Consider the following 24,605-nt stretch of genomic DNA (forward strand, 5'->3'; position numbering starts at 1 on the left):
GTCATCACCGACGCCTGCAGGTAGGCGGGGCCTCCCACTCGGGTACTCCGAGGACTGCGGGCCTCACGACAAACCAGCTCCCGACCTCCCAGCAAGGCAGGTGAGTCTCGCGTTATAGTTAATTGATAAATTAATAATCTGTTTGTGTCACTTATTAAAATGTAACCAGTATAAAGCATGGCATATGATGTATAAAAACTACTTAAAACGTTTTATCATACATTCAAAAAACACTTTGAAGTATAAGAATATTAGATAAATCATAATAAAAACATTTTGGAAGCACAACTAAACTATTAAAAAAAAAAAAAGTATTCTATAAATTGCTGAAAATAAATAAATAAAAAAAGTTTGTTTTGTTTTAAATCGCACCCCTCCGTGTGTTTGCATTTATTTTCCTGAATTAGATTCCTAATTATCTTTATTGGTTTGAGAAGTTCTTTGTGTATTTCCAACAGGATTTAGTGCATTTGAGCTTTTAGGATAAGATCACCTGTTATTTGATGATATATAGAGTATAATAGTAAAGATAAAATAAACAAGGACACATTAAAAAAACGAAATATAAAGATAAAATCAAGACAGATATTCAATGGAAAGTCTTGCAAAGACCGTAAGGAAACTCCTGCACGTCCATACTTTCTCCTCTAATGGAAGAGCTCAGCAGGTTTGTTTAGAAGACCGGTTTACCCATCATTACACTGCAAGAACTGCAAGAAGCTTTATATTGGTAAATACTTTGGGCTAGTTCTTTTAAATCAATATTGACAAGTAGCATCAGGATTAAACGCCACAGTGGGAATCCAACAGGTTCAAGCACTGAGGCGAGGAAATGTCAGTGATGCTGTTGATCCTATTAACACCAGCTATACAAACACTAAAATAAAGCCTCTGAAAAAGCCAACGAGATGAGGAAACAGTTTGTGGAAGGATATGTGGTTCAGGTGGATAAAACCAGCTCTTGCAATCATCACTTCTCCTTTTCACGTACCAAAGTGCCTTTAACTTGCATTTTCTCCGCTGGCCATCAGGGGGCGACTCCTCTGGTTGCACAAAGAAGTCTGATTGTATGGAAGTCTATGAGGAAATGATCCGACTCCTCGCTTAAGTTATTCTCTTAGTAAACACTGCAAACTTGAGTTTATGGTCTCTAGTTTCAATCATCAGATCCTCCCGTTGCTCCTCTGCAGTCCAAATATGGTCACTTCCTTCACTGGTTGCAAAAACTCTTTGGCTGCCAAACAAGCAGCGAGCGTTAAGATATTAGGAAATGTCTTTGGAAAGAATCATTTTGTTGGTACATTTGTGTTGCAGGATCCAGATGACCATTTCCTTTTGAGGTTCCCACCGCTGCGTTGTTTCCCAAAGCTGAGGAACAACAAGGAACATTCATCTGAAGAACCCTTAAAAAAACCATGGCGGCCACCATGGAGGCGGCAGACATCAGCGTGGTGGGAGTCTACTTCATCCTGGTGCTGGCGGTGGGTTTCTTCGCCATGCGGAAGGCCAACCGGAGCACGGTGAGCGGCTACTTCCTCGCCGGGCGCAACATGAACTGGGCGGCCGTCGGAGCGTCGCTGTTCGTCAGCAACATAGGAAGCGAGCATTTCATCGGCCAGGCGGGATCCGCTGCCGCCAATGGGCTGGCCGTGGCGGCGTGGGAATTAAACGCCCTGCTGTTGCTGCAGCTGTTGGGCTGGGTGTTCATCCCCGTGTACATCCACTGCGGCGTCTACACCATGCCAGAGTATCTGTCCAAGCGCTTTGGCGGGAGGAGACTCAAGGTGTATTACGCAGCGTTATCGCTCGTCCTGTACATCTTCACCAAGTTGTCCGTGGACCTCTACGCCGGGGCCTTGTTCGTCCAGGAATCCTTAGGGTGGAACCTCTACCTGTCAATCATCCTCCTCATCGCCATGACGGCGCTGCTGACCGTCACCGGAGGCCTGGTTGCCGTCATCTACACGGACACGCTCCAGGCCTTCCTCATGATCGGCGGGGCGCTCTGCCTCACGGGCGTCAGCCTCTTCAAAGTGGGAGGACTCCAAGGTCTTTATGATTTCACACCGTGTGATCAATTAACCTTATAAGATGCTGAACCATGTCAATTAATTAATTCAAAGGGGTGATGACCAAGTACATGCAGGCCACGCCCAACATCACGGCCATCTTGCTGTCTTCACCTAACCTGACGTATTCCGAGTCCTGCCACCTCCACCTCCACCCGAAACCAAATTCCCTGAAGATACTTCGACACCCGAGGGATCCGGCCCTGCCGTGGCCCGGTTTCTTACTGGGCCAGACTCCTGCCTCTATTTGGTACTCCGTGTGTTTGTAATGGAGGACATGATGCTCACTACAAAGACACGTCGTGACTGTTAACCTCTCCTTCCAGGTACTGGTGCACAGATCAGGTGATCGTCCAGCGGGTTCTGGCAGCAAAGAACATCGCCCACGCCAAAGGTTCCACCATCATGGCCGGCTTTCTGAAAATCCTCCCCATGTTCATCATCATCCTCCCAGGTAGAACCACGACCTGCTGTTTGAGTAACTAAATAAAAAATAACTGACTCATCCTCGATGATCCCCAGGGATGATTTCCAGGATCTTGTTTGCCGACGAGTTGGCGTGCATCAGCCCGGAGCACTGCGTGGAGGTGTGCGGTTCGCCACGAGGCTGCAGCAACGTGGCGTACCCGCGGCTCATCATGTCGGTGATGCCCGTCGGCCTCCGCGGCCTCATGATGGCGGTCGTCATCGCCGCTCTGATGAGCGACTTGGACTCCATCTTCAACTCGGCGAGCACCATATTCACGCTGGACATCTACAGGATGCTGCGGGCGCGGGCGTCGTCCAGGGAGCTGATGATCGTCGGCAGGTTGTTCGTGGTCGTCATGGTGATCATCAGCATTGCCTGGGTGCCGGTCATCGTGGAGATGCAGGGGGGCCAGATGTACTACTACGTCCAGGAAGTGATGAATTACCTGACGCCCCCCGTCGCCGCTCTCTTCCTGCTCGCCGTCCTGTGGCGCCGCTGCAACGAGACGGGCGCCTTCTGGGGCGGCGTGGTCGGCTTCGTCCTCGGGGCGCTGCGTCTGATTCTGGGCCTCGTTTACCGCGAGCCTCGCTGTGACCAGCCCGACGAACGGCCGTCCTTCATCAAGGATGTTCACTTCATGTATCTGGCGGCCATCTTGTTTTGGGTGTCGGCGTTGGTGGCCGTCGTCGTGAGCCTCTGCACGCCGCCGCCGAGTGCAGAACAAATCAAGACCACGACTCTGTGGGGGCTGAACAACAGGAAGAGGCTAAAACAGCAAGAAGAAGAGAAGGATGGAGAAGACGCCGATGCTTTGAAGCTACCAAACCGTGAGATCCAACATGAAAGCAGTCTGCTCGATAAAGAAAGGTGCCAAGATGGCGTTGAGATGGTGGAAGGGGGAGGAGTGAGGGAGGAGGGGGAGGAAGGCTGCCATGGAGGAGGAGGACGGGAGGGAGGGAGGTGTAAGAAGGCTTTGGATTGTTTCTTGGGTTTCCAGGAGAAGCTGCCCGAACCTCGTGTGATTTCAGTCCAGGAACGGGAGAAGATGATGGATGAGCGTCTGCACGAACCTCCGCGGACCAGAATCCTCCTGAACTCTGCTCTGGTGGTGATTTGCTCCATCGGCATCTTCCTCTTCATCTATTTCTCCGTTTAGGCTTGTTTTAGTCCGAGCAGTCGGGCACTTTTGTCCATAAAAGCAGGAATGGTCTGCAGGTAAACTGTCCTTCACCTTTCTCTCTTGTATTTGCAGTCAAGACTTCTGATCAGTAGATTTTAAATATGCTCAGGATTGGAAGTTTTTTGTATGCTTTTAATTTCCTACACCACCTGGTCCACTTATTTATGAAAATAATTGAAATGATGGTGTTATTGTTCTTAATCCACACTGACGTTGAGCCTAATTTCAGAAGGGAGGGGGACCTGGAATGAGTTCGGATCCATTGAAGTGCTAATTAGCAACATGCTAACACACGAAACTAAGATGTCGGTAATGGTGCCAGTTTGTAACAACGGCTTTCTTTTAATAAACATGTATTCAAATAAAAATATTGGCTTGTTATCCATGCAGCTGTCATCTGTTTGTTCCTCTCAGTGAAGAACAAATAAAAGTCGGTAAGATAATGAGCAGAACAACGGTCATAGAGTGTGAATCCGACTTCACATCCATCGCTACAAGCAAACATGCAAAACCCAGGCTGTGATGGTGACATGAACAACAGCAGTGGAAAGTTACAGACTGAAAGGAAAGTTACTGCAGAACTTTTTTTCCCTTCTTTGGAATCGTCAACGACATAAACATGCTTTTCAGGTTGTTGCAGGTCGTTAAACATAATTACATAGTAAAGGAGCAGTATTTACTCACTGAAATTGTGAGTAAACTTCAGACGCTGCCTTTACTATTAAACGAAGGTAATAATGAGATTTAGAATTAGAAACATTCGAATAAAACAACAACCACAAGCTGATGGCTAACTGGCAAACTTTACTTATATGCACTAGATTCTATGATACTACCGCAACAGCAGATACACTACTATACTGTATAGTGTTACATATACATACATAATATTTATACATTACTAATATTTCTTGGCATTATTTTATTTGTATAATTATTTGACTCTTTATTTCCTGACTCTTATGGAGTAACTGCAGCTGTTCAATTTCCCAAGGGGTTACTAAAGTATTCTGATTTCCACAGATATTTATGAGAAAATAGAAATAAATTCGAATGTGGTTGCAAACTAAAAATAGCCTACAGGTCGCGTCTAACCGGATGTAACTTTTTCTATGACTTCCTGTCGAATCTTCGAAGGCCGATGGAAACTGTCCGACTGGACCGCAGCTTTTAGGCCCCGCCTCCCGCTGCTCCGCCTGCTCTCGTCCACTTTCCAGGCGAGGCGCAGTTCATCTCAACGGGTTTATAAGCTATTTACACATAACCTATGGTTTTGAAATGGGTTTGCTGTACAATGTACAGTGTGCAGAATGACATAGCAATTTCCATATTTAACAATAAAAAGTGATTAAACAGTGAAATGGAAAGGAGACTGAGGAGCCAGGATTTACTGTGGTGGCGAGGTCTCGCGGTGTCTGGATTAATAACATTTCATACGCGTCGGTCAAGCTGTGAGCGTAGCAGTGGCGCACCGGAAATAAGGACGTTTTTGCACTCAAATTTAAAGATTTAATTTATTTCAAACATAATTTATATACAAGAAACGTTACCCAGTTACAGCTAACTATAACCCTATGTGACATGAACAACATATGGTTACAACTACCTGCACAAGTGTTTAAAGATAGTCTATCTTCTACCTTCAAAGGGACTGGCAACGTGGAGTCACATTTGATTGCGTTGCCATGCCCTTTTTCACATGTATTAATGTATTTATTAGTTAATTTTTAATTATTGTATTGTATCATGCTGATAACGTTATACTTGGCAACATAGCTACACGTCATATTACGTGGTCGTGTTTGCGTGCTTTTAATTTGACACCACCGGATGTTGTTTAACGGTGGCGTTTGGCCTAGCTTAACGACTGCATGACGACTTCACCTGCGCCTCAGCTAAAGAGCGAGCCGACATCAGCTGAGTTTGCATGAAGTGCCACCTTCGTAGCTAAAATACGGGGATTTATCGTCACGAAAAATTCAAGAATAGCATTTTTCACCAGGTTACGTACAACCGTTGACATGAAATAACTGTCATCCGTCGTAACAACGGAAACAAGATAGAGGCGAAGGAGAAATAACACATCAAACCCGGCTAACAAAGAGGTCCATTTTTCAACGACAACATTTTTCCTCCATATTCTATAGTTATGAGTCATGTGGCCGTCGAAAATGTCCACGGTCTAGAACAGCAGGTAAGTCCTTTTTAACGTGCCTTGCTGCGTTTAGTTCGTGAAAAAGTGATATAACGGGACGGGGGGATACGTGTTAGCTTACCGGCTAGCTTAAAAACACCGCTAACGAGATGCTATCGCGCTAGCTAGCGTTGGGTGCGCTTCTTTTAGACACTCGTGTGACCCGTCAGAGGCTGCGAGGCGGGGAGCGAACCATACGATGCGGGGAAACGTTCTCAACGGTTGGGTTTTATCTACGTGTGCTTGATAAATGATTAATGAAGCGGTGGTGTCGGTGTTTAAAGATAGTCAGCTCAGGATGTGGACGAGCCGAATGACCAACTACGACCGTGCGGTGCCGTCGGCTTCCCCGACCCCTCGGATCAAACGCACCCACACAACTATTATCTTCACTGCGTTTTGTCTTGCAGCTCGATACAATAATAAAATGGAGGTGTGTAACGATGGAGCTAGCTGGTCTCACACACAAACAACGTGGTGGTTGACAGATTAGATCGCTCGCCCTTTTCAGATTAATACGCAGTAACAGTTAGCCTCGTCTGCGTCCCGCTTAACGAAAAAAAAGCTCATTTCTTCTGCGTCACTAGCAACGTAGTCTTAACGTTAGCTGTGTCTGAGTGGTCAGACAGTTGGATGGCAACAGAAAAGTACTGTGTGTTCTCACTGGATATTCTTGAAATGGCTTATTGGCAAGGTCCGCCACATTTACACCTGTTATATATGTTTTTGTTGAATTACGATGCAAAATTCGGCTGCACTGGGAAGGTTTTTTATCGAGAAAACAAACCCTCTTGGTAGCTGAGTTCACGATATGTTGCTGCAGATAAGCATCCCACCCCAAAACTGACATTTCTGGAAATAAACGCATCAAATTCAAAGTGGTTTCTTGAACAGCAGTTGGATCTCTACTCACAACAACAACCAATAATCTGCCTCTCATCACTTTGTCATCCTTTATTATGAAGTGTCTAAGACCAGGTTGCAGCTGATATCAAATATTTTTAATAGTATTTGTCATAGTAAAATAAAAAATAAAAATATTATGCTGAAAATGATCGTTTGCTGTTTTTCTGACTGTTTGTCTCCGTCTCTCCAGCTTGCTGTTCTAGACTTGAGTGCGGCAGACGGACAAGGTGGAGGCCCTAACCGTAAGCTGCCGTCCAAACATCCAATTTTCTCAAAACAACCCGCCCCCCCCCTCACACACATAGTGGTAATAAAGCCACAAACAAGCAAGTTCTCTGCAGAGAATCCATTGGGAAGGGCAGGAAAGAAACAGCAGGGATATTTCCTTTTAATAACAGAAGTACCACAATTTAAAACTCCTTTTTTTTAAATTGAGACTTAGAAAAGAAGAGACAAGAGACAAGAAAAACCAGGTGGTCAATTTGGAAACATATATTGGATTTCCATGGTTTCTACTCTCAGATGTGCACCATAGATGACACAATGAGTCTTGGACAAGCTTCCGAAGCTTCTTTTTAATTTAAGGTCACGTCCTTAAAGTCTAATCATTCATTAAATGATGTTGGACACTGTCTCTCTCTGTCTGCAGGGCGATACATTCCCCCACATTTACGGAACAACGACGCTTCCATCAATGGTGTGTAGCATCAAGTTAAAGCTGTCCTGTGGAGTTTTCTAGTAAACGCACACAAAAAACCATTAAGTCACGTTTACCTTCAGTGTTGCTCACCAAAATACATTGAGTGAAGCCATAAAACAATTGCGAAGCAGATTCATTCTGACTATTAAGCATTGTTTACGTCCAAGTTAGCAGCTAGCGATCACCTTCTTCCGTGCCTTTGGTGATGCATCGCCGCCTTTCTACTGCTGATCGTGGGATAAACGGTGGCGAGATGTGAATCACTTCGCTCGCACGCTGATGTGTCGGACGCATTCACGATACCAGCAAAAACGGGGACTCACTTGGAAAGACGTTGCTCCATAATGCTACCAGGGGTCAAAAACTCCACAGGGTACCTTTTATTAAGTGCATTTGTTATATATAAAGGCCACAACTGAAACACTTTTTTTCCCGTCCTCCAGGAAATGCCTTTGCTGCTGGTCGACCGGGTGGCTACACCATAGCGCCTGCAGCCAACTGTGAGTTCCCCTCTGATCTTCTACGATATTCTACATATGCATTGTTCTGCCATTCACTGCAGTTCATTTTGGGAAGGGGAAGAAAGGGGTATTAAGTAATCTGTGATCTTGATCAATAAGAATGTAAACAATAAATTCAGCACTCTCACAGTGGTGATGAGTAATAATCCGTCTGATAATAGGATCGGTTCAATTCAATTCTTATTAAATTATTGTCCTTTTTCCTCCCTCTGCAGATGGTTGGGATGCGGGGCGCAACAACTTCGTTAATGGCTACCACGACAACCGCATGGCTGGTGGCAACACGTATAACCGCGGCCCGCCTCGCATGGAGCGGGGCCGAGGTGGCATGGAAAGGGGTTACCGCGGCAACAGGGGCGCAGCCTTCAACCCCATTATTCCAGCACAGCCAATGGCTTTCGGCGGCTACGAAAATAAAGGTTAAAGGAATTTGATTGTCTTTACATTCCGTTGAATGCTGTACAAATACTGGAAGTGTCTTCAAATTGTTTTGCCTTCATTGTGTGTCAGATGCCGGTGGCTGGAACACTGCCAAAGACGCCTATGGCAGTTTTGGCAACAACCGGGGGAAGTCTGCATTCTTCAATGACAGAGGCAATGCTAACAGAGGGAGGTGAGGAGACGAGACATTCTGAATAACCGCTGTCACAGGACTTAAAAAAACCCATATATGATTGTTTTGTCACTGTACTGAAACAACTTCATGTTAAGGTGCTATGTTCACCATGAAAGTTAACACCTAGTGATCCTCTGGTGTGTTTCACGCTGTCGTGGTGAAAATCTTTGCTGTTAGATTAAAAAAAAAAAAAAGCTTGTGGCATCACTTTCTGTATATCGTAGTAGATCAGTGGCTGTTGCCTCCCTGTGGCCAACAGAGGGCGCTAGAAGCAACAATGACGTGTGAGAAGAAGTAGCCTTCCAAAAATGCTAAATACATAGTATAGCATTTGGCCCTGTTGTGTTTGTGTGTGTAGAATTTGGAAAGCATGGTAGCAGCACCACACATCTTGTGTCATTGTGTTGTGCTCAGGTTTGATCATGGTGGATTTGGTGGTGGTGGCGGGGGAGGAGGAGGAGGAAACAGCCGCTGGGTGGAGGAGTCCAGAGAGGAGGGAGACTGGTCCAAACCAACACCGCGTAATGAACGCCTTGAACAGTGAGTCTGACTTCACTTCTACTACAGGAAATGACAACTACCTGGTTCACTATGGAGGAAAGCATCACGAATGAAGGATTGTAAATCAAAACTAGACAATTAGTTTCTTATTGTTGGAGTTTCTTTTGGTGTAGTGATTTAGAATAACATTTTTTATTGTTAAAGTCATGTTCAAGCTTCCCAGTTGGGAGGACTTCCTGCTTTTATCTGTGTGAGATTTCTTCTATATTATAAACTGATTATCTCCAGGGTTTTTGAATTGTTCACCTGACATTTTACATATTAAAAAAAATATTATGTATAGACCAAACAATTAATTGAGAAAATAATTGGCACATTTATTGATAGGGAAAGTAATTGTATAACAAAATCTACCAAAGAAAGATGTATTCAGAGACGAATATTGATGTCTTTTCTCCCGCTTTGTTCCCCTGTAGTGAGTTGTTCTCCGGCAGTAACACTGGGATTAACTTTGAGAAATACGATGACATTCCTGTTGAGGCCACAGGACAGAACTGCCCTCACCACATCGAGAGTGTAAGCTGCCGTCTTTAACTCGGCATCCAACATTATAACACTGTAGATCAGCTACATGCTGACTTTCCATCTTTTCCTTTTTTAATAAATGCATTTGAATGCAGTTCCAAGACGTGGACATGGGTGAGATCGTCATGGGAAACATCGGTCTGAGTCGCTACACCAGACCAACCCCTGTCCAAAAATATGCCATTCCTATTGTCAAGTCAAAGAGAGACCTCATGGCCTGCGCACAAACCGGTAGGGCACGCGCACATGCAATACACCCCATCTCTGGACTAAAATAACATAGTAATGAATTTATCGTAAGTAATAAATATGATTGGCTTTGTGTCTGCAGGTTCTGGGAAGACTGCTGCTTTCCTGCTGCCGATTCTCAGCCAGATCTACACTGATGGACCAGGAGAAGCCCTCAATGCAGCTAAAGCATCAGGACAGGTAAGAAGAAATAATGGAAATTCCCTACTGTTCTAATGTGGACTAAAACATGTATATATATCTATAATGTGTGAAATTTGAGTATTTTTGAAGCAACTAAAGCTTTATATTTAATTGACAGAGAACGTGTTTGACAAGTAATTGGCAATTTGTAGATAACAGTAGAAAAGACCACAGTTACACTAGAAGGCACGTAGCGTAACAAAGTGTTCGTGAGTGAATCGGTACAATAGCAGTGTCAGTCAACTATAATAATAATGAGCAAAACCACTGAACTTCAAAGAAGGATGTTTCCATCTGTTTCAGACACGTGCCGCAGCACAGATAGTAAACCGTTACAGGACAGCTGCTTCCCACTATATCGTCTTTAATTAGCTGTTGAACATAAATAGCTCTGCTGATTTAAATGCAAGCCTAATGTGGGCTACGTGTGCACGTTGCAGCTGTTATGTGGGGGAGAAATAAACAATGACTCCTTGATCGAGATGTGTATTTCACAAGAACAAGCAGCATTAAGGAAAAGTCACAAAAGCTTTGTGTGTGTCTAGCTCTGTTTCATCTTAGATTTATATTGTGACCTCCCCCAGGTAGTAGCGTAATCCCCTTCATGTGAAGACTTGTATTGTGGAATTTAGAGGTCACATTTTGGTTAAACATGCTGAAACCATGCGAGTCATTGACGCCACTGTGCTGAAACACCATTACTGAAATGTTGGGTTATCGTCGTATTGCAGGAGAATGGGAAGTACGGGCGTCGTAAGCACTTCCCCATCTCACTGGTGTTGGCTCCAACCAGAGAACTGGCTCTGCAGATATACGATGAAGCCAGGAAGGTATACAAACGCACGTCCGCATGAGCTTGAGATCTCGACAAAACATTCTTTTTATGTGTTTTTTTTTAACCTTTTCGTTTGGGTCTGTAGTTTTCCTACCGCTCCCGAGTGCGTCCCTGTGTCGTGTACGGAGGAGCAGACATTGGCCAGCAGATCAGAGATCTGGAGAGAGGCTGCCACCTGCTGGTGGCCACGCCCGGGAGACTGGTGGACATGATGGAGAGGGGCAAGATCGGACTGGACTTCTGCAAGTAAGACACGGACAGAATCGGCTGGTTCGATTCAAATGACGTCATCGTCTTTTGGAATGAGAAATACTCCCTGTAATGACGTTTAAACCTATTCACTTCAGCTACCTGGTGCTGGATGAGGCCGATCGCATGTTGGACATGGGATTTGAGCCTCAGATAAGACGCATCGTTGAGCAGGACACCATGCCGCACAAAGGCATCCGGCAAACCATGATGTTCAGCGCAACTTTCCCTAAAGAGATCCAGGTACATCTGCAGTTGTGCACTGGTTATAGCAAAACCTTCCTTCCCTACTACAACAGAGTATAATATAGCTATAATTATAGTGCTAAGTGCTAAACACCCGTTAATAAGCAGAGTCTCTGCTCCTCCTCCAGATCCTGGCCAGGGATTTCCTGGACGAGTACATCTTTCTGGCGGTGGGAAGAGTCGGCTCCACCTCGGAGAACATCACTCAGAAGGTCGTGTGGGTGGAGGAGAGCGACAAGAGGTCTTTCCTCCTGGACCTGCTGAGTGCTACAGGTGAGGCTTCAGATGCTGCAGGTGGACGACACATAAAACACGCTTTAGTCCAGAGCACCTGCGAACACACAATCCTTTTACCGCCACCCATACATCCCCGGGTCTCGTGTTGAGCACCCTTTAAGTTCAAAACGTACACATGGTCATGTTCAGGACTTGATTCCATGTCAAGGATTCAGAAAATCTGCTTTTGTTTTCTTAAGTAGGCTCAGAGCCCAGATGAAGTCAGCGTTTTCTGTCCAAGTCCTTGATTAAAAAATCTCATGGTGATCCACTTACAGATTTTTTTCCTCTGCCTCAGCAACGGTGAGGATAAAAAGAAAGTAAATTCCTTCCGTTGACAGTAGAAAGCTGTTTAAACCGACATCGTAGTAAAACACATTTTGAGAAAGGAACCATCGGGAACATCGAACATACAGAGTTGGTTTTCTGCTGCTGATTGAGTGCAGTTGACATGTTGGTGGTTTGGTGTGGTTTTATCCTAAGTCATCCCCAGCGAGGTACAGGACAATACTGGAGACAACATAGAGAAACCTGGTAAGACCCTCAACGGAGAATCTGTCATTTTCGTATTTTAAATAATTTTGCTTGCCCTTTTTGATGTTCTTCTCTGTGGATGGAGACCCCCCTTTTTTTGTTTCTTCAGTTTATTTTTCGTTCTGTGCACCATCTCATGGGTCCGGTCTGCAACGCTTACGTCAAACATGCCTGTTTATTATTTCCTTTTAGTTTTTGAGTTATTTATTTTTTTGTGGCATCTTTTATGTACATGTCGCCGTGGTGTCTTCGTGTCCGACCCGAAGCCGCGATGGAGAGAGTCTGGTTGGGTTCGAGTCTCCACGGTGAACGAGCGGGTACAAATGCGGCCCCTAAACGTCATAACGGGGTCGCGATGTTCAGAGCCGGAGCACCGAGGACCAAACTCTTTCCATCCGCGGCTCCAGTCACAACAACTCTTAGCTACCGTTTCTTGTAATTTATTATTTTATTGTGTTTATTCCACGCCGCACTCCCGACTGCCTGTTGCACTCTTCTGTTCATAGGAAAGAAAGTAATTAGGGTGCATGTTATTAAGACTTGTGTAGAGCTGGAAGAGTAACTGATCATTTATAAATCTGGATTGTCAGAATGATGCGACGTGAGAGTAACACATGTTGGAAAATATTCTGACTTCTGGTCAAAAACCTGTGATTGTGTCGCATCAAAATGTCACAAAGCTGCTTGCGAGCTGACATCAGGGTTTTCTTGAGTAGTTGAAACTGAAATGTATGTGAAATATATTTATCTTCATTATTTTTGGACACTTTTCTCCTTTTCAGTAGTCAAAAATATGAGGTTTGAAATGTCTGCATTGACCTCGGGTGTCTTTTCCCTCGGTCCATCAGGTAAAGACTCGTTGACCCTGGTTTTTGTGGAGACCAAGAAAGGCGCCGATGCCTTGGAGGACTTCCTGTATCGGGAGGGCTACGCCTGCACCAGTATCCATGGCGACCGCTCCCAGAGAGACCGAGAGGAGGCCCTGAGCCAGTTCAGATCAGGGAAATGCCCCATTCTGGTGGCCACAGCGGTCAGTACAAAGAAGATTCCTAATGAATGTTAAACGTATAACATATATATAGCAGCAAATATTAGATACTGTTCTTGGTATTCAAACACTGCATGTAAGATTTGTTTCTTTCTTTTACACACTCAGGTCGCAGCTCGCGGTCTGGACATCTCCAACGTGAAACACGTGATTAACTTTGACCTGCCCAGCGACATCGAGGAGTACGTCCACCGTATTGGACGCACAGGACGAGTGGGAAACCTGGGTAAGATGACAGCTACTGTCAGGCAGTGATATTAAACCTAAATCTAAAACCATGACGGACTGCGTTTTTAGTTATTTTTTGAGCCACACTCGCACTAAAAGCTGCGATTCCCTTTTCCACCTGTAGGACTGGCCACATCGTTCTTCAATGATAAAAACGGGAACATCACGAAGGATCTGCTGGACATCCTGGTGGAGGCCAAACAGGAAGTTCCCTCATGGCTCGAGAGTCTGGCCTATGAACACCAGCATAAGAGCACCAACAGAGGGCGCTCCAAGAGGTACGCACACACACTCTCACTCTCCCATATTTAAGTATATACGTTTAAGTATGAGCTTTGTATTTGATGCAAACAACGCGTTTGATTTTGCCACCAGGTTCTCAGGTGGTTTCGGAGCGCGTGATTATCGCCAGACGGCCGCCGGAGGCACCGCCGGAGGGTTCGGGGGTCGTGGAGGACGCAACCAGGCAGGACACGGAGGAACCCGCGGCTTCGGAGGAGGTGAGGATGTTGTCTACGGGTATAACTAGTGTGTTGAAGGGAGAGCATTTTATTTCTGTATGATTTAATGAACGGGTCATTTAAAATGGTTTGAACTCCCCTCCTCACTTCCTGTTTACAACACAGCCTGGAGGTTTTGAACCTTTGCTGACGCTGCCTTTTCTCCTGTTTCCTGCCCGTCAGGTGGCTTCGGTAACTTCTACACCAGCGACGGCTACGGAGGGAACTACTCGCACTCTCAAGTCGATTGGTGGGGCAACTAGCTTCCTCCTCCCTCTCTTTACCCATCCCCCTTTCTTCCTTTCTCCTCGCTGTCGTCTCCACTCCACCCATCGCCTCCCCTTCATTCACCCCACGAACCCACATGCATGTTATTAAACTATTTATACTCATTTATATAGCCCTATTTCATCCCTACGCACTCGGATCTTTTAATAATTTTCCCTTTTCTCGTCCTTTCCATCTCCACCTCCGTCTTTACGTCCCCCCCATCTTTTCTCATTTTGATCTCTCACTTTCTCTTACAATAGGCCACATTATCAAGGGATGCCTCAATTTTAGTTGGTTGTTCTTCAACACTAGTTAGCTACGAGGTGGCAGCATCCTTTTAGTTTCGGTGAGGACATTTTGAACAGTTTTCCCCTCTGTGGCAAGTGCTTGAAGACAAATAACCGATCGAATTAAAGCTCGTGGTGTTCCTTTTTAACCCCCCGAAGATTAGATGGACCTTTAATATTTACATTGATTTAGTCCTACAAAACAGATGTAGAAGAGCAGGGGGAATTATTTTTTTTCCTTTCACATTTAGATTTGAGTTTTGGCTTCATTGTGTTTTTTGTCCGCATTCACCCAAAGCCAGCCAGGCGTCCTGTGTACCTTCACCAGTCATCTTTGTATGTGATGCATGGCCATGTTGTAAATCACCGGCCAATAACTTTTCTAAAATATAGCGCAGAGATAGGCAAGATGTCAAATCTGAGAATATTATGTCTGCATATAAATTTGAAAGTGGGAACTGGCTGAAGCCTTCTTCATTTACATGATAGATAGAACTTTAAAGCCGCCACAGAAACCGAAATCTTTTTATTTTGTTGTTTTTTTTTTCTCTCCACCTTTTTTTAAAACGTATTGAAGTCTTGATTTCCAGAGATCTGAGAAAGATGTCTAACAGAGACCGAAGGAGCTGGACAAACTGAGTCAGTGGCACGCCAGCAGACATTGTTGCCCATTAGCAATGATGCTAGCAAACGGCATTTTCTTTGTTTGAAACAAAACATAATGTAGGATCATTTGTTTCTGTACTGTGCCTTTAAGAATTTGAACATTGTCTCTTATTTCCGTTGTTTTAATTGCCATAATACGTACGTGGCTACAAGTATTGGCCAACTGTGACTAAAAAAAAAAAAATGTGTATTTAATGTCATGTATGGGTTTAAACATGTTTTTTTCTTTTCTATTTATATTTGGAAGGAAACAAACTAGGCTTGAACTAAATCAAACCTTGGCAAAAAAAAAAAAAAAAAACACTAAACAAAAAACCGTGATGAGGAAACTCAAAGCAATTCCTTATCTCTCTATTGGAGTTAAAATTCGTCAGACGGTCTCTGATGAGCTGATTCCCAAAAGCATATTACCACTGTATTTATAGATGCTTTTGAAACGCCCTCATCGAGAGTGGGTAAAATAAAAGACGTTTGTCTTATTCCCCCCCAAAAAAACAAGACTTTTTTTTGTTGCTTTACCAGAAAGCGAGCGGAGATGGTGACGGTGGTTTTATGTTTTTGGGAAACCGAGTCCTACTTATTGACCCTAAATGTCACATCTACAGCTCTGGTTTGAGCTCGAGTTTGAGTTCCTCAGGAGCATCCTGTCACTAACTGGAGGGTCACATCGTCAGCAGCAGCCATGTCGTTACTTCTCTGAGACATTTGTTCGTTTGTTAAATATGGATAAATATGGATATGCTGAGAAGTCAAAGTCTGACGCCACCCTAGAGTCCTTGAGACACGTGAGATACACGTCACTCGTTTCCAAGCTTAGCAATAATTTCACAGTCAGTGCCCCGTTATCGTATGAGACCACATCCAGCAGCGATGTGAGGGGTTGAAATTAAAGCTGCTGCTGCTGCCGCTGGACTCTTTAGTGCCACGGTGCTCTTCGGGGAACAATCTCCGCTTCCGCCACAAACATCGAAGGAAAAAAAACCCTTGTTTGCCAAAAAAAAAAGCTTCTTTCAAGGGGGGGATACACAACTTTAAAAGAGAAAAAAAGAGAAAAAAAAAAGAGAGTTCAAAAAAATGTCTCGCTCACTCTATCCTGGAGAGTTAACATGAAGAGTCTTCTCTAAAAAAACAGTCATTCCAGTTTATTCGTTCGGCCTTTCGGATCCGTTGAGGTCGGGGATGAAAGTGACGATAATCTAGCCTGAAGTACATTTCACAGCGGGGGACAGCCGGGGCTCTCCAGAGGAGAGGACGCCACGTTTTAGCCACGTCCCGTCTAACCGATATGAACTGTAATGTTCTTCTATCGTCCCAAGTTCTGGACGGATACAACTAGTCTTTGTCCTCTACTTTAAGCCTGATCTGAGGTCAGCCCCACTCGGCCCCGCTGTGGAACCAGACGTCCGTGTTTCATCCTTGATTCAACATCTAAAAGGATCGCCGCTGTACATTCGGGCGCTTCAGTGGCAGAAATCCGATCCTCCCCAGCTGGTAATATAGCAGCAGAGTAAACTAAAAAAACAAAAACGCTGTTGCTGCCTGGTGGGGGAAATTACTTTACATCAGGGTCTTAATTTTTGTTTACATGAACTTTAGCGACGTGAAAATAATAGATTTAAAATGTAAATAGTTCAACTCTTCTTAAAACACAAAAAAAAACAAACAGAGAAGAATCTCCAGTGAGGAAGAATGTGAATTACAAGCAAACGCTTGTGTAGAAAAATCACGTTTGATCACTCGACGTTGGGCCAGCTCAGTGGGCAATTTGAACTTGGGGCGGCACGTTAATTCTTTTGGAGACGGAAAAACCCGAAGCAATCGTAGGAATTGATTTAGCAGCTAATCCTCCCGAGGCAGATTCCCTCAAATTGCCCACTGACTTTGACGAGGCTGGACCAAGACAATAAAACATATGCAAGTGTTGTTGTTTTTTTGGTCAAGGAGTTACAATGCCAAGCAAATAGATACAATTCTACAGCAGGCTTTAGTTACGTTACAACTCTGATTTTTATTTGAGTTTTTTTCTCCCGTCATTATGATTTTAGACGACTTTTTTAATCAGAGGTCATGCTGAGGTCAATATATTTCTCTCGAGTGCAGTCGGTAGGGAGCTTTGGGGAAACTAGTTGGCTTCAACATCGCTTTGTGAAGAGTCTCAGGCTGGGTTCAAGCAGACGGACGCTACGCTTTTATCTCGCCGAAGCCGCTTCCAATGAGGGCCAGTTTAAAGAGGACAGTCGTCATAGGATGCAGCGTTAGAAAACAAAATAAGGAAACTCCACCGTGTCCGACTGATCCCCCCGCGACCACTTCAGAACAAGCCAAAAAAAGTAGTTTAATAAGTTTGCATTATCTTTCAGCTACACGTGTTTCAAACTGTCAGATTAACTTGTTGTGTTGTCAGCGATTATTCAACTTGCAGTCAGATTCAGGCGAAAGAGCCGTGAGCGCCAGTTAAAATCTCACAAAATGTTGAAATAGATCATCAATCAGAGATATACGAAAACCACCCTTTAATGTCTCCTGCAACGATAGTGTTCAGTACGAAGGAATAACCGGCCACATATGAAAATCACCAACGGGACAAGAAGTTGAAGATAACCTTGCAAATGACAATCAAATATGAAGGAACCGCTTAGTTGAAAACTCAATTTACACGTCAGCAGAACTCTTAAAGTTCCTCTTTTTCTTCGATAGGCATCGGGACACATTTACACGTAGACGTTTTCTTAACTGTCCGATTTTAAAACCTCCCACTCGCGTCCTCCGTCATGAATTTTACAGCTCAAATATTATACGCTCTTGGATTTTGTAACAAAATCGGGGAGTCCACCTTTAAATACTGACTGAACGGCACCGTGTTTTGATGCCTGACTGAATCGTCGTGTTCCCCCCGCGTGAGATGAGACGTCGTCGGCGTTGTTACTTGAATCCGCGGCTGTTGGCGACCAATAACTCGGCATGCACTCGGTGTTTTAAGTTTGCTAGATCGCTGCCTAATTCAACGTTTTTTTTTGTTGTTTTTTTTAAAGAAGGACACAGTGAGCCGCTTGAGCAAATGTGGTTCAGTTTGCAGACATCGCTGTGCCTTCTAACAGCCACTAGGGGGCAGGTAGAATAACAGTGCATACATGACAATGTGAGGAGAAGCTGATTGTTAGTGCAGATAGGAATTTCTACAGAAGGGAGACGTGGAAGGTGACACTTCAGTTTACCTCACTTTCATCGTTTTTGTAGAGCAATCTTGTCGATAAGTGTTGAGTGTAGGCATATATATATAAATATGTGTATATATATTTATATATATACATACATGCAACGTATTTAAGTGTTTTTCTAGGGCGGACGGATCGTGTCTGTCAGCTGTAATAACCATTGAACTGTGTTGGAGCGACACGTGTCTTCCACTGTGTCCCAGACCCCCATCTCACTTGTCAAATATGGAACTGAACTTCTGCAGGAAGTGCAATAGATATCAATCAACGCATTGATTGCTCGTTTCGCCGTCACCGAGATTCTCTGTGCGAGTTTCATTGGGGCTGGGTATTTTTTTTTACTCTGAACGTTATATTAAGTTTTTTTTGTGGTCTAAATATTTAAAAAAAAGTCAAATAAATCGGATGTGACATCACGCGCTCGTTCCCGGCGTGCGATCGCAACGAAACGAAAGCATTTAGCACGCCGGTGTCGGCGTTGAGCTGTGCCATGTACAGCCTGTATATTCTCAAGCACGTTAGTCTTGTATTAAGTTGATTGTTTGCCAGTAAACGAGCTACATTTGTTTGGACCAGCAGCTTTACTAATCAGAAGTCGACCACGCTCAGTTAATTTTTTACTGTGAAAGAAATGTTCTCGTTTAGAAAAAATTCAGCACTTTAGTTTTTGAATATTTTAAAAACCTTTTTGATGCCTTAAATTCGAGGGTGATACCCAGCCCTAATTGGAGGTGGTTTGGTGAAGTTGGCTACACCGCATACAGCATTACCATGGCGACGGACGCGCTAGCAGTGTCACCGTGGCGTACGATTCCGCGCCGGTGACTTTATTTTTCCGGCGGGAGTGCTTTTTATGTCAGTGAACAATTTAATGGTGCTATGCTCCCATTGCTGCGGCCTGCAGGCCCCTCTGTTGTAGAAGTCCCATCGAGTTTCCAGGCAACACTTCGGTTACTTGGTTTAACGTTCGACTCAAGTCTTCTGTAGTACTCGTCCTTCACAACCTCAGAGAGGGGCGAAGGAGTGGGTGAGAGCGTTGAAGTGTAGCGCAGCCGGATGTCAAAAAAAGAGAGGTTTCTCCACCGTTTAGTGTGTGCATGTGTGTGTGCGTGTGTGAATGTGTGCGTGTGTGTGTTGCATGGAAAAGTTTCTTCCAGATATGAAACCCATTTTTTTTTATTTTTGGGGACCAGGTGGAGTTGTAGTCAACAGCAACCGTAGGAATCGGCTGTTTGCACACAAGAGTTCTCGAGTCTACTTTCGCTGCTAGTTTGTGTAATTTATCAAGCATTTTTGAGAAATATTTATTTTTATAAGCCTAATACAAAAGTTGATATTTTACAAAGTGACTTGACCAAAAGACAGTAAACAAAAACACTGGCACTTGAATGTTGAATGTCATTGGTATGAGTGAAAAATTTCTGTTTTTCTGGGGTAGTGTGAGCTTTTTAAATGTTAAAGATGCAACGTGTAGGGGATTTCTCTTAAAATGCGTCACCACGGCAACCGGTGATGATGTACGAAAAGCGCCGTCTTGTCGCTGTTGTCGATGGCGATTTTAAATCACCTGTCGGAAAACACCGGCTCTCTGTTTGAGGCCAACTCACGCTGCATGCACATCTTTCCGTGTTCACCGATCCCGGTCTCCGCCTCCAGACCGGCGTACGCTTCCCCAAAGTTTAGCTTTTACCCGGCAACGTGGGACCCTGAATGCCTCTGAAACACGGGAGTGCTCTAACGAGGTAGCAGGTCTCCTCTTATTCCTTCCTTGTCCTTTTATTAGTAGAAAGACTTGCCCAAACGAGAAAAGTCTCTGCTCTTTTCTCCGCTACGTGAAGATGTGCATGCGGAGGCTGCAGGGCGAAGCTGGCGGTTTTCTTCCAGTCACGTGACCGGTTAGGAGAAAGGTCCTACACGGGCTACCTTTAAAGTCACATCGGACTCAGTATCAGATCCATAAACCTGTTCCTGAGACAGGTTCCATTGCCAATAATGATAATCAACCATAAACAGCCATTTTTTAATTGGCGGACAAAATTTGAGACAATACCACCATTATATGCCAAGGTTTGGATTAAAAAAAATAAATAAAAAATTAACAAAACGTTACGATCAAAGACCATTTTCTAAAAAACAAACAAACATGCAGTACAAAAAACAAAGTGTCCAGATTCTCTCCAAGTCAGATGTTGTGTTTTGTTTTTGATTTAATTTGATTTTTTTTTTTTTTTTCATTTGAGTCTCTATACTTTTCCTTCCCGTTAATACCCTTGTTGTGAATGTCTGGCAAGTGGTGATCTTTAAAGTCTTCATAACACAGACTTAACTGTGGTTCTATTGCTATGTTGTTGTGATTTGCATATTTTCAGGCATCAGCGTGCTAATGCTCATGTGGGAGAGCTTCTGGCCAATCAGAAATGACCTGGTGATCTGTGTTTTTATAGATATAAAGTCTCTTACATGAGGACGTCATATTGCAGCTATTACAGATTTGTCTCTCCTCAATGGACCAGAATGCAATGCGGCCCCAGCGAAGCCACTACCAATGACAAATTAAAGATGTGGTGTGTAGACGAACGACCACGCTTGACTGCCTTTTGTACGCACCAACGAGTTGTTGACAAAAGGCATTCTGGGAAACAAAAGCAGGGACACCAAACAAATGCAGCATTTTGCAGCTTTATTTTCCTTTCAAGTCAATAATCCTTAGTTCTTATTATTCCAGACAGAAACAAAATGTGTGTAGTTGATATTAGGAGTGACTGCTGTGTAGCGACTAAATTGAAACGAGATGAAGCCCGGTGTTGTCGCCGTTACTGACTGGCCAGACCCTTCGACGTGGACACACGGCACCTCCAGCCTGCTAGTTAGTATTTGCTTTATGTATTAGTTTAGGAGTTGTGCACGAAGAGGAGCACCGCACGAAGAAGACAAAAAAAAAAAATCTGTGCATCTATTCTGATTTTACCACAAAATAAAGGTTTGGATTTGCAAATGTAAACGGTGTTTGGAGCAGTTTCTTTCAAAAGACGAAGACCTTGAAATGTTAAATTGTTTATTTGCAGTTAAATCCAGAATTCCATGAAAAACATCTGTATAAAATATAACTTCTCTTGCTTTTATTTTAAGGCTACTGCTGAAAACTAAAGCATCTGAGAGTTGTTTAAACGTTTAATTTCTCTTGAGGTAATACATGCGTCTTCCCTGATTGGAGCCGACCGCAACCAGACTGTTACTTTGAAGGAAAGGCAACAAAGTTATAGTCATAACTCTTAATTTCACATTCAAGTCGTTCCCAAAACATCACAAGTGACGCATTAATTTCAAAGTAAAGTGCATTCGTTTCCAGGTGAAACTTTTAAAATTGGTCCGAAGGGGAGGCTCCGTCTTCCTGAATCCACCACGTCATGTGGAACTACTTTCTTCACCCGGAGTCCTGTCAGTCGAGCAGCAGGGCAAAGGTGAGCCCACACTGTTGGAAGGCTTTTTCAAGCCTGCTTCTGATTTGTTTCCCGGCTCTCGTCTGACCAGAAGTCCGGGTTGTCTTGGTACCATTTGACTAAAAGACAGGAAAAGCACAGGAATGAGTTGCTTCCTACGTTGTCGCCTCGTTTAAAGTGTGTGTGTGTGTGTGTGTGATACCGTACCGGTCCGTCTGAGGCCTTCAGCCCAGGACACCTCGGCCCTCCAGCCCAGCCGCTGCAGCTTCTCACACGTGATGGGGTAGCGCAGGTCGACGCACGGCCTATAGAGCGGAGGTCAAAGGTCACTAGGCACACTGATTTTCTCAGGAAAGGAAGTTGCACTATTTTACTCACCTGTCGGGCACAAACTCGAGCCACTCGTTCACCTCCGAGTCCGGCACATCCTTCACCTTAAATAAAAACCCCAAACACTTGAGTCGTCTGCTTCCTTCTGCTCCACATCAGACCTGTTCTTAAACCCACCATCTTAACGAGTTCCCTGGCCAGTTGCATGATGGGAACCTCGCAGCTTGTTCCCACGTTGTAGATCTCTCCCACAACGCCTTTCTCCAGGACCAGCCGGAAGGCGTCGATGGCGTCGTCGACGAACAGGAAGTGGCGGGATTTGGGGAGGGTTCCCTGGATGGTGCTGTGGCGGAGGAGAGAAGGAGAAACGAAGATCAGATTTATTCTGCTTTGTTTAGTTTAAAAAAAATAATAACGAAGACAGTTTTTCACCATTTCTTGTTCGTTCGCAAGAGGGTGAGGAACCGCGGAATGACCTGAAGGATCAAAAAGAGTCGGTTAGAGGTCGAGAATATACGTATTTATCACTCACAGATCATCGCGGTGCTTAAATGATACCTTCTCGGTGAACTGCCTCGGCCCGTAGACGTTGTTGCTCCTCGTAATGATGATGGGAAACTGGTAAATACACAGAACACAACTTCTAATTGTATAAACACTTCCAAAAGCCCAACAAGTATCTTAATATAGAAGCTGAAACTAGAATAATTATCATGATGAATGTCTTCAGGCCTTCGTACCTCATATCTGTCCCAGTAGGATGTGACCAGGTACTCTGCCGCCGCTTTAGTGGCGGCGTACGGGTTGGAGGGCCTCGCCGGGCTGCTCTCGTCAAACACCTGCAGGAAACAAGCGCCCAGTAAAGACCCAGAGTCACCCCACGACTCACAACCACCACACATCCGCCATGCTGGCTGACCTGGTCCAGACTGGCTCCGTAGACCTCATCGGTGCTGACGTAGATGAAGCGCTGTGGCCGGTGTCTGGCCTGGTGGGCGGCTCCCAGGAGAACTCTGGTCCCGTCGATGTTCACGCGCTGGAAGACGGATGGACATTCAAACGATGACTCTGGACGAGGGAAGAGGAAAACCAGTATCAGAGGCTGATTGTTGCAACGGGAGAATCATCCTGCCGGGTCGGACGACCGCCGCTCACCCACGTGAGTCTTGGCTGCCAGGTGGAACACCACATCGATGCTTTCGGTGTTGAAAATGTGACTCACTAGCGTTGAGTTACACACGTCTCCCTGTTGAAGAAGGAAGCAGTTATTGTAGGAAGTCATTCCCCCTGAATGCACCTGAACTAACCCTCTTCTGTAGGTGTTTAGATGTGAGCAGCTCTCACCCGGATGAACGTGTAGTTTGCTCTGTCTTCAACCGTCTGCAGACTCCTGGGGCTGCAGCAGTAGTCCAGCTGTAAGAGGTCACACCATGAGAACACACACACACACACACACACACACACACACACACACACACACACACACACACACACACGCACACACACACACACCAGTGCAGACTCACATTATCCAGGTTGATAATCCTCCAGTCAGGATGTCTGATGACCAGTGAACACACCAGATGGGAGCCACTGCAGAAGGAGAGAGAGAGGTGGAGAGACACTTAAAGACAGAACAAAGTACTTAAATAAAATTCTGAGGTACTTTTACTGTACTCGAGTATTTCAGTTCCTTCTACTTGTTCCTTTTATCTAACAGCAACAGAAGGTTATAAGAAACGCACAACACACAGGTTGCTGCTCACAAATACGTGTCTCTTTATACAGTAAATACACCATGAAAATTATTAGAAAATGGTTTTACTGGATTACTCGGTAACGGTTAGTCATATATTTCTTATCGGTTTAAATTAATTACATGAATCCAGAGCCTCCGGTCACAAGGACAGTCCTGTTGAAGTCCATCTTCTGGTCATCTGGTCATCGCCGGCCGCTGTATGTTCATATTAATGTCGCCTACACACAGAATATCGACATTAATCACTTTCTATACCCGGTTACGCTGCCTAGGGAGCACGGGACAGGAATTCTCCATTTGCGTCAGTACACTAGATACGTTGTTTGATTTCGCGACAGTCACTTGCCGTTTTACGGCAGTATTGACACGTTGAAAAGGGGGCGGGACATGTGTGCGCGCGTAGACTGGGTTCTGCTCTCTGAGTGGTTCCATTGTGCGAATCACACGTCAATCAAACTGTCAAGAGTGCCGACTTGGCAAGGCAACGGTGTCAAGTACGTCACAATGGATTTGTTACTTCCGGATAATATTTTCAAAATAAAGGTTCCC

The 24,605-nt window shown here is 44.6% G+C and overlaps 3 protein-coding genes across 5 annotated transcripts; 2 read left to right on the plus strand and 1 right to left on the minus strand.

Moving 5' to 3' along the window:
* The first annotated feature begins 1,314 nt into the window (after positions 1–1,314).
* Positions 1,315–4,412, plus strand: LOC311009738 (sodium/myo-inositol cotransporter-like). Its single transcript, XM_084004085.1, has 4 exons — positions 1,315–2,049; positions 2,124–2,319; positions 2,396–2,523; positions 2,592–4,412. Exons 1-4 carry the CDS (start codon positions 1,416–1,418, stop codon positions 3,692–3,694), a joined length of 2,061 nt encoding a protein of 686 aa, XP_083860211.1. The 5' UTR covers positions 1,315–1,415; the 3' UTR covers positions 3,695–4,412.
* Positions 4,413–5,609: 1,197 nt separating this feature from the next.
* LOC311009611 (putative ATP-dependent RNA helicase an3) lies at positions 5,610–21,528 on the plus strand. 3 transcript variants are annotated; one of them, XM_084003903.1, is made up of 20 exons: positions 5,610–5,912; positions 7,009–7,060; positions 7,468–7,515; positions 7,962–8,018; positions 8,255–8,458; positions 8,550–8,652; positions 9,070–9,195; positions 9,633–9,732; positions 9,837–9,972; positions 10,073–10,170; positions 10,905–11,003; positions 11,094–11,254; positions 11,356–11,500; positions 11,632–11,776; positions 12,263–12,313; positions 13,162–13,343; positions 13,470–13,587; positions 13,714–13,867; positions 13,965–14,089; positions 14,273–21,528. In XM_084003903.1, exons 1-20 carry the CDS (start codon positions 5,868–5,870, stop codon positions 14,350–14,352), a joined length of 2,229 nt encoding a protein of 742 aa, XP_083860029.1. In that variant the 5' UTR covers positions 5,610–5,867; the 3' UTR covers positions 14,353–21,528. The 3 variants fall into 3 exon arrangements, with proteins under 3 accessions (XP_083860029.1, XP_083860031.1, XP_083860030.1); XM_084003905.1 differs by lacking the exon at positions 12,263–12,313 and having other exon boundaries at positions 5,611–5,912; XM_084003904.1 differs by lacking the exon at positions 7,468–7,515 and having other exon boundaries at positions 5,611–5,912.
* On the minus strand, positions 16,305–24,375 carry tgds (TDP-glucose 4,6-dehydratase). Its single transcript, XM_084003910.1, has 12 exons — positions 24,177–24,375; positions 23,824–23,890; positions 23,642–23,710; positions 23,453–23,543; positions 23,217–23,365; positions 23,038–23,136; positions 22,856–22,915; positions 22,730–22,773; positions 22,475–22,640; positions 22,346–22,401; positions 22,175–22,272; positions 16,305–22,086 (listed from the first exon to the last, which is right to left on the minus strand). The coding sequence occupies exons 1-12, from the start codon at positions 24,221–24,223 to the stop codon at positions 22,016–22,018; spliced, it is 1,017 nt and encodes a 338-aa protein (XP_083860036.1). The 5' UTR covers positions 24,224–24,375; the 3' UTR covers positions 16,305–22,015.
* Positions 24,376–24,605: the final 230 nt, after the last annotated feature.

This window comes from Eutrigla gurnardus, assembly GCF_963514095.1.
Source record: "Eutrigla gurnardus genome assembly, chromosome: 24".
NCBI classification, from domain to species: domain Eukaryota; kingdom Metazoa; phylum Chordata; class Actinopteri; order Perciformes; family Triglidae; genus Eutrigla; species Eutrigla gurnardus.

What these genes read in the sequence shown, in the direction of transcription:
- LOC311009738 (XM_084004085.1), top strand. Translation starts at nt 1,416, where the DNA reads ATGGCGGCCACCATGGAGGCGGCAGACATCAGCGTGGTGGGAGTCTAC. An exon ending in CAAAGTGGGAGGACTCCAAG is followed by an intron (nt 2,050 to 2,123) that starts GTCTTTATGATT and finishes ATTAATTCAAAG; the next exon opens with GGGTGATGACCAAGTACATG. An exon ending in GTTCATCATCATCCTCCCAG is followed by an intron (nt 2,524 to 2,591) that starts GTAGAACCACGA and finishes GATGATCCCCAG; the next exon opens with GGATGATTTCCAGGATCTTG.
- LOC311009611 (XM_084003903.1), top strand. Translation starts at nt 5,868, where the DNA reads ATGAGTCATGTGGCCGTCGAAAATGTCCACGGTCTAGAACAGCAG. An exon ending in CATAGCGCCTGCAGCCAACT is followed by an intron (nt 8,019 to 8,254) that starts GTGAGTTCCCCT and finishes CTCCCTCTGCAG; the next exon opens with ATGGTTGGGATGCGGGGCGC. An exon ending in CGGCGGCTACGAAAATAAAG is followed by an intron (nt 8,459 to 8,549) that starts GTTAAAGGAATT and finishes ATTGTGTGTCAG; the next exon opens with ATGCCGGTGGCTGGAACACT.
- tgds (XM_084003910.1), bottom strand. Translation starts at nt 24,223, where the DNA reads ATGGACTTCAACAGGACTGTCCTTGTGACCGGAGGCTCTGGATTCAT. An exon ending in CGAGGCAGTTCACCGAGAAG is followed by an intron (nt 22,774 to 22,855) that starts GTATCATTTAAG and finishes TTGATCCTTCAG; the next exon opens with GTCATTCCGCGGTTCCTCAC. An exon ending in CCAGGGAACTCGTTAAGATG is followed by an intron (nt 22,402 to 22,474) that starts GTGGGTTTAAGA and finishes TTTTTATTTAAG; the next exon opens with GTGAAGGATGTGCCGGACTC.